This window comes from Eriocheir sinensis, chromosome 4 (assembly GCF_024679095.1).
Source record: "Eriocheir sinensis breed Jianghai 21 chromosome 4, ASM2467909v1, whole genome shotgun sequence".
NCBI classification, from domain to species: domain Eukaryota; kingdom Metazoa; phylum Arthropoda; class Malacostraca; order Decapoda; family Varunidae; genus Eriocheir; species Eriocheir sinensis.
Window position 1 is genome coordinate 22,114,038 of NC_066512.1, and position 10,671 is coordinate 22,124,708.

Here is a 10,671-nt window from a genome sequence, read left to right on the forward strand (position 1 = left end):
GAGAAAGGTGATGATGATGATGAAGGAAGAAAAGATATATGGAGAAGAGAGAAGGAAGATGGGTGGGCACCGGAAGATGGAACTCCCCCCCCCCACCACCACCACCACCGCCACCCACCACACCCCGACCCCGCAGCTATATAAGAGAGACACCGACCTCCCTCCCAACCACTCACGTACGCACAGACGACGCAGGTGAGTCAGCCAGGTGTCCTCCCGATCGTCTTGAGGGCAGAGGCGAGGGTGAGCGCGGCGACCGAGCACTGAGCACCACAAGAAAGGCTCAGTCACACCCCCCCCCCCCCACACCACCACCACCACCTCGAGGAAAGAGATGCGTTGAGGTGACTTCGATTTCGCGTGTTCCACTTGTGTTCGGTGGTCGCTCCAAATGGAAAAAAATATGACTCTAGTGGCGTTGTTTATATAAGCGGGATGTGTGATTCTTTTCTTCGCATCCATGTATTTGATCTAGAATTGATTGTTTTTTTTTGTTTGTTTGTTTGTTTGTTTTTTAAAGTTATCTCGACGGAATGTGCTGCCGTGAAATGGTGTTCGGTTCTCCAAGTCGTCACTACACACACACACACACACACACACACACACACATACAGCATGAATGTTGCTTTTTGTATATATTTGCGGGCACCACTGTCAAGGTTGGTTCGTGATTGTGCGTGTTTTACGATTCAGGAGTGGGGGAAGAAATAGTCACAATGAGTTCAATGAAAAGGAGTAACGCCCATTTTTGTTCTAAGAGGAGCAAACTCAATACCAGAGGAGATTTGACTCTACCCTGTCGAAGCGCTTAAGACACAGGGAATTGAAAAACGTTACAGGAGGTGATGGACGATACATGTACTGGTTATTTTTTACATTAGTACGATAGACAGTTTGGGGATGAAATATGAAGACATGGAAAAGCTGACGAGAAGGTACAGAGGAGGCAATCAACGGAGGAGAGCCAGGGATGGCCCGAAGGGAATGCAGTTGGGGGGGGGTAAGGTAAACTATGACCACTCTCCATTCATTTTAACTCCAACTCAAAACTCGAGCGAAGCCATTTCATCAGGGGGTTTTTTTATTTATTTTTCTTTTTTTTATAGGATTTTAAGTAGGGAAGTTAGGAGATGAAGATGCTTTACTTTTGCATTTAAGAAATATAATAATTTTAATTTGGTCCATGACCAAAATTATCTATAAATTATCTAAAAATGAAGTTAAAAAATGAAAAAAAAAAATGAGAGAAAAAAATGATGTGCAGGGAAAGGATTTGGAGAGGCTGGATCAGGAGGATGATACTGAGCCAGTATACAGTTCTTCGAGCGCAGTCTGGCCAGTCATGCTCCCCCCATCTGGCCACCCCTGCATATCTGCCCCTAAAAAAAAAAAAAAAAAAAAAAAAAAAAAAAAAAAAAAAAAAAAAAAAAAAAAAAAAAAAAAAAATTGAAATTGACCAACCCTCCAACTCCGACTTCCCTCCACCCACTCGGGGCCATCCTGAGGAGAGCTGAGGGGAATGGGATTTGACTCATATGCTGGGAAGTGTTGTGCTAATGAAGCCACGCAAACGAATAGCTTATACTCCGTGAGAGAGAGAGAGAGAGAGAGAGAGAGAGAGAGAGAGAGAGAGAGAGAGAGAGAGAGCGGCAGGCGTGGAAAAGGGAGTTACAAATTTTAATTGTAGTGACGCATCAGCTTCGAGAAGGCTTATATTGCTGAAGCTGAGGAGCAAAATTTCCGCTTAGAATTTTTTTTTTTTTTTTTTTTCTTGTGAGAGAAGTCCAAAATCCTCATTGTTGAGGTGCGGGACAGTTGAAAGCTGCCGAGAAGAGTTGTTTGTAATGTTGCAAAGTTTTTGAGCCGCTGTAGTTCTTGACAGGTCCGCTGCCTGGTTCAGAAGTAACAAAAGTAAGATATCGTATTGTATTCCGGATACTCTTTAAAATTTGTAACTCCCTTTTCCACGCCTGCCGTGATCTCTCTCTCTCTCTCTCTCTCTCTCTCTCTCTCTCTCTCTCTCTCTCTCTCTCTCTCTCGTGTGTGTGTGTGTGTGTGTGTGTGTGTGTGTGTGTGTTCATTATTGTATTTATATGTTTATCTTATTGTGTAAGCACAGTATAAATCCTGAGTATCGCGTACATTAAGCGAGTAGAATGATCCTTTTCAGGACCGTCAACTTGATGCCTGTCTCCCGCTGCTCTCGTGAGAATTACTGAATTAGGTTTTTGAGCGTCATTGATTCGGGACACTCTCCCCTGCAGGATGCTGGTGACGGTGGCGCTAGTGGCAGGCCTCCTGGGCGGCGCCCTGGCTCAGGACTCGGCCCCCGGAAGAATAGCCTACATGCAGGTATTGCGCCATCGTTCCCTAATATTTTCTATTTCGAATATAAAGAAACCTGTACAATTCTGCTTTGTTTACATTACTTCATCAACGTTCTCGCAGCCTCCCCGGAATTAGTGAATACCTGACCGTCTTCCCTTCCACAGCTAATGTCCGGATGTCTTGGTGAGGCACCCTACAGAGAGTACCTGGAGTCCGTCGCAGCCGCCCGGAGAGAGTGTGGGGGCGACGGCGGGTTCTTCCCGGGCCTCGCAAACGTGCTTCTCAGTCCCTCGTTGGCGGCTCAGTTCCCAGGAGTACAAGTATGTCGATCCCTCGTGATTTCTGGTTTCCCTATTGATAGAAAATTACTTTTAAATATCTCATTTTTCTCTTTCCAAACACTTGATAATTGTCTGAAGATTAACATACCCCCCCCACACCCATCCCCCCCCCCCCCACCCGCTACAAAAACACGCCCCTCTGCATGTTTGCGTAAACTACTATTGACCGTGTTTATTTGCTTTCTGTTTCGTATTTTTCAATGAAGGAAGTATATCCTCAGACAAGACACGTGCTCTAAAGCTGCGAGGGTTTGTGATCACGTGCCACTTTGCATTGTGCGAGAAATAGTCGCACATCGGCGGGAGCAAGGGCGTGTACTCAAGTAATTCATCTACACTTCCTTTCATAAATTTCATTGATCAGTTCAATGCTTAGAAGTTGAACCTCTTCGGTGTTAACAAACACTCTTGCGCAAAAGACTCAAAAAAAAAAAAAAAAAAAAAAAAAAAAAAATATTTCCCATTCATTATTTAGATTATTCTGTTCGGGCTGGTCGATGAATGGGTACCTGGGGAAACCTGGAGAAGGTAAACTGTGGTAACCCGGATGCCACACTGCCCCTGTGTCCCGGGGTAATGGGCTCCCTCCCACCACAGGCTCAAGGGTCAATGCGACGGAGATGAGCACCAAGGCCACGCGCTGCTACAGCGTATGCCCCCAACTTTACCCTTACCTTATTATGTAAGGTGGAAAAAATATCTTAAATAGAAAATCCCCTTTTTTCGTAATATTATGTCTATAAAAGCGCGTGACTCTGCTAGTTGAACCATCTGGAGTTTATTAGTGAATAATGCCAATATTCAAGTGAATATTTTCTACTTTTTCGCGTTGGCCTTCCTCCCCTACAGGGACCGCCGTTCTCGCAGCCTGGCGTGGTGGTCGTCCAGCGGCCCGGAATCTTCGGCCAGCTGCCGGGCTCACTCTCGCAGCAGTCGCGGGTGATTCCTCAGCGACCGAATCTGTTCTCCACGCAGCAGCCAGGAGTATTTTCCACACAGCCAGGTATATTCACACAACACCCAGGAAGTTTCGGCCTCCAGTCACCAGGATTCGTCACTCAGGGTCCAACTCGGCAACCTGGAATATTTTCCGATGGGTCTGGAATCTTCTCGGTGGTGAATAGCCCGTCCTCAACAACACCAACTGCAGCCACCGACTCTCTGCCGCTCATCCCAGTGCCTGTGGGGCCCAGTAGCCTCCGCGGCGTGCGGGCGGTGAGTGCAAACCAAAGTATTTCTACTACGTCTATAGTTGTCTACTTTCAGTGCATGCAGAGGTGTTTTTTTTTTTTTTTTTTGTCAAGGGGGTTTAACAGTGAAAGCAAAAATCCCCAAAATGTAGTAAAACACACAACCATATGATTTGTTGATCCAAATTTCTCCTAAATCGTTGATAGTTGTATATTTTTTTCTGCATTCTGAGCTCATACTTCATCAAATTCATTGTGTCCGTTATTTCTAAAATGAAAAGAAAGCAATGCAATTGATGGCTTTAGTTTTTCTTTCCAGACAGTCACTGCAAGCATGTGCTATAAACAATGCAACATAAAATGAATAAACAAAAAGCCTCACTAAAACAATGACATTTTACCTTCCTCAGAGGCGGCAGGTAACGGCTGGCGTGCCGGACATCCAGCAAACAAAGGAGAACATGCAAGCTCTCATCAGCAACTTCACTTGCATCCTGACTAAGCTGGCTGTGGTTAGTGCTTTCTAATACACACATTCTTTCCTCCCATAATGCGACGTCATACTCTTTCAAATGGCTAACCAATAGCACAGGTATACTTATATCTTTGAATCATATAAATCCATTCCTCTTAATTTTATATCTTTAAGTTTTTATCTGGGGCTTTTGTGTAGTTAGCACGCTTAGTTGCGAATCTACGGGCTCCAGTTCGATCTGGCTCGGGGCAATCTGCGCCCGGCCACGCCACCAACCGGGCATGTAGAGTGGTGCCATTTTGTTTGGCTTGTGCTGTCTGCCGAAGCTCCATTAAAATTTCTGATCCTCTTTAGAGACATTCGCTAAAGTCCGGGTTGATAGGTGATCATCAGGACAGCATGTTTTGAGCCACTAGGCTTTGATTGGAAATGGTCATCTTGTAGAGGCGCCCGGGACTTGAACCCGGGTCCTTCAGGACACCGCGCCCGCAGGCTGACCACTCTGTTACCGCCTCCCTCAATATATATATATATATATATATATATATATATATATATATATATATATATATATATATATATATATATATATATATCAGCAAAGAGAGCAACTCAAGGGCAACAAAAAAGAAAATGTAGAAAAAAAAAAGCCCGCTAACTGTTGCTCCTACAAAGCGAAAAGTATAGAGTAGCCAACAGAGAGGTCAACTTCGAATGGAGAGGTGTCTTGATACACTCTTCTTGAAAGAGGTCAAGTCATAGGCAGGAGGAAATACAGACGAAGGAAGGCTGTTCCAGAGTTTACCAGTGAAGGGGATGAAAGAACTGGAGATGCTGGTTAACTCTTGCATAAGGGATTCGGAGAGTACAGGAATGAGTTTGAGTAGAAAGTCGTGTGCAGCGGGGCCGCGGGAGGGGGGGAGCCATGCAGTTAGCAAGTTCAGAAGAGCAGCCAGTCAGCATGAAAATAGCGATAGAAGATAGAAAGAGATGCAACATGGCGGCGACATTTTAGAGATAGAAGACTGTCAGTAAGAGGAGGGGAGCTGATGAGACGAAGAGCCTTAGACTACACTCTGTCCAAGAGAGCTGGGTGAGTGGAGCACCCCAACACTCGTGAGATGCATGATCCATACAAGGCCCTTGTATATGGAAAGCATCTGTGCGGGGGAGAAGAACTGGCGGAGACGATAAAGAACATTCAACCTCGAGGAAGCTGATTTAGTAAGAGAGATATGAAGTTTCCAGTTGAGATTTTGAGTTAATGATAGAATGAGGATCTGGATCTGGATCTGGATGATAATGCGCAGGGCACCTTTCAGGTGCATAACACGCAGATTTGAATTGGTTGTTGGGGGAACGGGGGGGGGGGGGGGGGTGAGAGAGAGAGAGAGAGAGAGAGAGAGAGAGAGAGAGAGAGAGAGAGAGAGAGAGAGAGAGAGAGTACTATATTTTCTTCCTAGTATAAGTAATCATCATTTGCAGGTTAACAGTAATCTGGACCTCAATCATCAAGGCCTGACCAACAGCGTCGTCAATCTGCCAGTTGCATCTGAACTCAAGCAAGACCTCCTTGAATCCATTGAGTTCTGCAGAGACTTGACGGTGAGTCGTTAGCCTTCTGAGATGTCTGTTTTGGTAATCGAGGTTGCTGGCTAGAAAGTTGTCAAATAAAGGTATTACGCATGCACCTGCGAACGGCGCTCTACAGATCTATAACACCCAATTTGATATATTTCGTAGCTGCATGTGGGGTATAGACCTATTTATTGTAGGCTCTTTATATACAAGCCATTCAAAAAAATTGTGATACTTTTTAGGGGTCATTTTTGACGCCTGGGCCACGTGACCTGACTAGCTCTCCCGCGCTCTCTGATTCATGCCGGCTTCTGAGTGGTAGCCCCATCTCGTGGTGTACACGCTCGGCACGGCGTGCCTGTACTAACTTTGTCTAAACATCCCTGCATTCAATAGACATATTATGCACTCAGTATTATGTAAGTTGGGTAACAATTAAGTTGCGTGAAGATGGCGACGTTAGTCAAACCGCACGAGGAATCGTTGCGCGTTTGTAAACAAAGACGTCGTAGTTATTATGACGTCGTGGTATGCATCTTCTTGCCGGCATGAAACCAGAGATTAAACACCCATACACCAGTCTGATGTGAGACTTGGAAACTTGTGGATGACTCCTATGATACACATGGACATTAATCAAAACTCATTACTCATGATGCTACTTACTTTTCATTATGTACAGAGGTGCATGCCACTGGAGAAGCAGCAGCTGCCAGTGCCGCGAAAACTGCAGCGGATCATGGACTACGTCAAGTGTGAAAAAGAAAGGAGACTCGAGGCCTGCCACAAACACAGTCTGAGGCAAAATCTTCAAAATTTCAACTTAAACCAATTGCCTCTTTCTGGTAGTCGCTCCAGACGTGTGGAGGAAGTAGTGAACATCCTTTTTGATGCTCAGTCAGCCCATGAGCTGGAGCTGATCTAGGCGGTGAGCTTCATCTTCTGACGGGACAACATTCAATGCTTCAAGCTGATCTCAGATGGCAAGCGGAGTGACTCCCTCACTAGAGGCTGACCTGGTGTGGTGACTGCTGACTTGGGCTAGTCTGTCTCACTGTGCAATACAGAGGGACAAATTGAGATACAAAAAGGGAATGGCCGCATGAATACATGGTAAAACTTGTGTCCCTGTTCTCCCATGGTATAGTAACTTGACAGGGCATGTATCTTCAACTAAGTGATTAATAAAGAGAGAATTGAATTCTACTTACTACCAGAACCATGAGACTTTGTTAAATATCCACGTTTATTTTTTATTTTATTTAGCCTATTGTGCCAGTAGCTCGTTATGGCGCAGACAAAGTGTTTTGCAGTGGAGCCATCTTGCTTGCAACCTTTCCTTTCCTTCAACTTTATGTTTTTGTCAAGAGAATGGCTACAAACAGCTTGGTTGTGTCTTGTGTGTATGGTAAGTACTACATCAAAGTCGGTACGGCAAAACTGCTTCAAAAGAGCAAGGTGGATGTTATCTTCTTTAGGATCTTCTGGGCCTAAAATTTAATCATTCTGTGATTGATTTTTTTGTTAAAAATCAATCACAGATCAATGACTGGCAAGGAGGCACAGTGAGGCTTGATGCACACTGTAGGTAGTTTTACACTCCGGCTTTAGATGTTAGAGGATCTAGACTCGTTCACTCACACGCAGACAACATTCCCTTCTAAAGATATCATGATGGGCTTAACCAGAGTGAGTGATTTTTTTCCTTACCCAAAGCCCCCGTCAGCACTGAATAATGGTCACCCCCTGCCACGCCCAGGAATATGTAGTTGGGGTACACTACTACAACCAATAGATGTTTATATAAATAATGCTAACGAAAGGTTTTTATATACACCCATTTTTTCTCTAGAAGGTTTTAGGAAGTTTTTATCATGAGCAGAGTAGACTTGTCTAAACTCATAACTAGTACAGTGCAGCGCAACCAAGTCTTTGTACAATCTAGAAAACACTTATCCCACAACTGTAGTCTGTGAATCCTCTGATGTCTTGCTGTGGCTCAACTAGGCTCTCCAGTCCTGTCAGCTGCCTTCCAAACACCTAATGGTGGCAAGTCATTATCTTCAACAATCAACAACCTGCTGTGAAAACACCAGGATGTTGCTGGTTCTCTCCTCCAGGATCTGCCACTCATAAGCGTGCACCCTTCACTGTTCCACATGCATTAGGCGGGTTTGTGTACTTCCACAACCGGTTCACAGAAACAGTCATCGAGTTTTGTCTCCATCCTTCCTTGGGGCAACATGCAGTGCTATACAGGCACTTCACCACAATATATTGTCCTTCCCAGGGACTCTGAAGCCTTGGCGACTGGCCTTTTATCTTGGGCATCAGCCTTACATAAAGGTAGCAACTTTGGCCTGAAAGTGATGATTGCAGAGTGCAGACCATCTTACAATAACTCCCCCCATATCTTGTTGAGGTCGAGCATGCACACTTGAGCTAGCTACTTTGACTTGGAAGGGATGGCTGTACCCCTTTGTTACCCAAAAGGTAGGCATCCATGCCCCATGATCCTCAGTAGTATGTTATGTTCTCCAATTATCACCTGCCTCCTGTGAAGGTCAAGCATGCACTGTCCACACTCCTACCTTCAGATCCAACAGTTTTCTGTGTTGCATGCATACACAGCAAGGGATTCCTCCTTCCTTTCTGGTAGGAACTTTACCTCTACTGGCCCCCTAAGCTCCATGCAATGTCCGCTGATCGCATAACTAGCATGAAGTCTTTGGGAACTACCGATGCTCACGTGCGTGCAACTTCTAAAAGGTTGTCTGACCCTGTGTAGATGACCAAATGGGAACCACTCCATCCTCCTCCTCATCCACAGCACTGAAGTAATTGCTGCCTTCCATCTCTGCTTTTACTTCTACAGTGCTGACCTGATCACAGACTTCATCAGCGTGTCTTCTTGTTGGTCAAAGGTCATAGGTATTTCCCTCTTCTCAGCTCTCAGTTCTTGTCACCACCTCTCACCTCTGTCTTGATGCAGTGTTTGGTTTCTCTTCTCCATTTTGCTGTGCACCAATTCTCATAATACATTGATGACTTCAACTTTTCTCTTTGTTCTTTCTTATGTTCTCCAATTCCTTTTCAGCCTTTGTTCAGTTGTCTTTCCAGTTCTCCTCATTACTCATTTTGTTCTTTCATGTTCTTGACTTCTCATTTTGTTCTGTCATGACCTTCAGCACATCCGCCAAAGTAAGCTCTCAGTGCTCACTCTCTCGCTGGTGTGTCTCCATGATGGTGCAGTCCTTTCCACTCCTTGCAGCAGTGTTACATGATGCTGCTCCAGACACCTATGTCGTGTGTATGGGTTGTTGGTTGTGCAATGCAGTACTGCTCCTGACACTGATAACAAGATGGGTTAATGGATTCTTACATGTCTACTTCTAGTGGGTCCTGCAAGTCAGCACACACTGGAGACCGCACTAGCCAGGAGGTGGCTGGTGGTAAGTAAAAGCTGGGAGGCAAATGGTAGTCTTCTTTATTCCTTCATCAGTACAGCAACACAATAGGGAGTCTGGGAATGTCCTTGCCTTTCCTAACCCAAGCTATGTTGCACCATTTACTCTGAGTTTTGCCATTACTCTGATGACTCGCACTAAGCACGTTAGCCCTTAGTATATACACCAGTTTTCTCAATAGAAGGCTCTAGGAAGGTCTCCCATGAACAACTAAAGATCATCTTAACATGATGGACAACGCGAGTTCGAATCCCCACGCTACCACCTCGGATTTTTCAGTCACCGCCAAGTGGCTTAAAACTACCCACATGCTGTCCTGAAGACCACCCATCAACCCAGACTCTAGAGGAAACCGTCCAAGTGAATCAAGAACGAGTTCCGGGGGGCAGCATGAGCCAAGAGAAGATAGCGCCACTATAGACACTTGCCTGTGCCATGACGGGCTGAGGCCAAACACCATCCAGGCCCCTCAAGCAAGCCTGCCGGCGCTATAGGTGTAAAAAAAAAAAATTTAAAAAAAAAAAAAAAAAAAAAAAAAGTGGCTAAAATGTGCAGTGCAATTATATAAGCACTTACATTCATCAGATTAAGGAAATAATTCCTATTACTAAAATTGAAAGGGACAAAACATGATCCTTAAAGATCCAGCAGATATCACGGAGATCTGAATCAAACAAATTTTATTTCCTAATCACCTCTGTACACTTTTCTGTGACTCAGTCTCAGCACCAGTCCTGTAGACTTCGTTTGATCTTGTGAATAACTTGTATTATTCTTTAAGGCCAGGCTTGAGGCTTACACACTCTTCTGCCCAAAGAAGGGGACCAACTTTTAATGAAATAAGAAAATCTCAATGTTTTGCTCTATAAATGGGACTTCAACCCTTCAGATGTCACAAACAATGATTTCTCAGGATTGCTTAAAATTGTGGAAAATGACAATCACAAAGTGGCGGCCACGTCCTCCACCCTGTTTGTGACGTGGACCCCTTCAGACCTATTAAAACTAAGTGCTGGATATAGGCAGGAGGGAAGATTCCAGTCCTTTCCCAGGCAATGAGGGGAGCCCCTCACCTCCCTCTAATTTACTGTATTTTCTTCAACTTTGACAGGCAAAAGCTCTTAACTGTTTGGTTTAGTATGCTCTGGTTTGGGGTGTAACGTGCATAAATTCAAGCTCAAAATCTTGGGCATAAAACTTTTTACTTCATAAGCTGACAAAGTAATCATGATTTGCAGTCTGGGAGGAATCTGTCAAAACATTCCACACCAAAGGGGTTAAATTTTACACAT

General features: G+C 44.7%; 1 protein-coding gene across 1 annotated transcript; it reads left to right on the forward strand.

The window, feature by feature from the left end:
- The first annotated feature begins 170 nt into the window (after window positions 1–170).
- LOC127009939 (uncharacterized) lies at window positions 171–7,131 on the forward strand. Its single transcript, XM_050883475.1, has 7 exons — window positions 171–195; window positions 2,265–2,352; window positions 2,493–2,648; window positions 3,519–3,884; window positions 4,270–4,371; window positions 5,820–5,939; window positions 6,595–7,131. Exons 2-7 carry the CDS (start codon window positions 2,266–2,268, stop codon window positions 6,835–6,837), a joined length of 1,074 nt encoding a protein of 357 aa, XP_050739432.1. The 5' UTR covers window positions 171–195; window position 2,265; the 3' UTR covers window positions 6,838–7,131.
- The last annotated feature ends 3,540 nt before the right edge of the window (window positions 7,132–10,671 follow it).

Bases quoted from the DNA above. Each gene is read 5' to 3' on its own strand.
- LOC127009939 (XM_050883475.1), top strand. From the start codon at position 2,266: ATGCTGGTGACGGTGGCGCTAGTGGCAGGCCTCCTGGGCGGCGCCCTG. The intron at 2,353-2,492 runs GTATTGCGCCAT...TCCCTTCCACAG, and splicing joins GAAGAATAGCCTACATGCAG to CTAATGTCCGGATGTCTTGG. The intron at 3,885-4,269 runs GTGAGTGCAAAC...TACCTTCCTCAG, and splicing joins GCCTCCGCGGCGTGCGGGCG to AGGCGGCAGGTAACGGCTGG.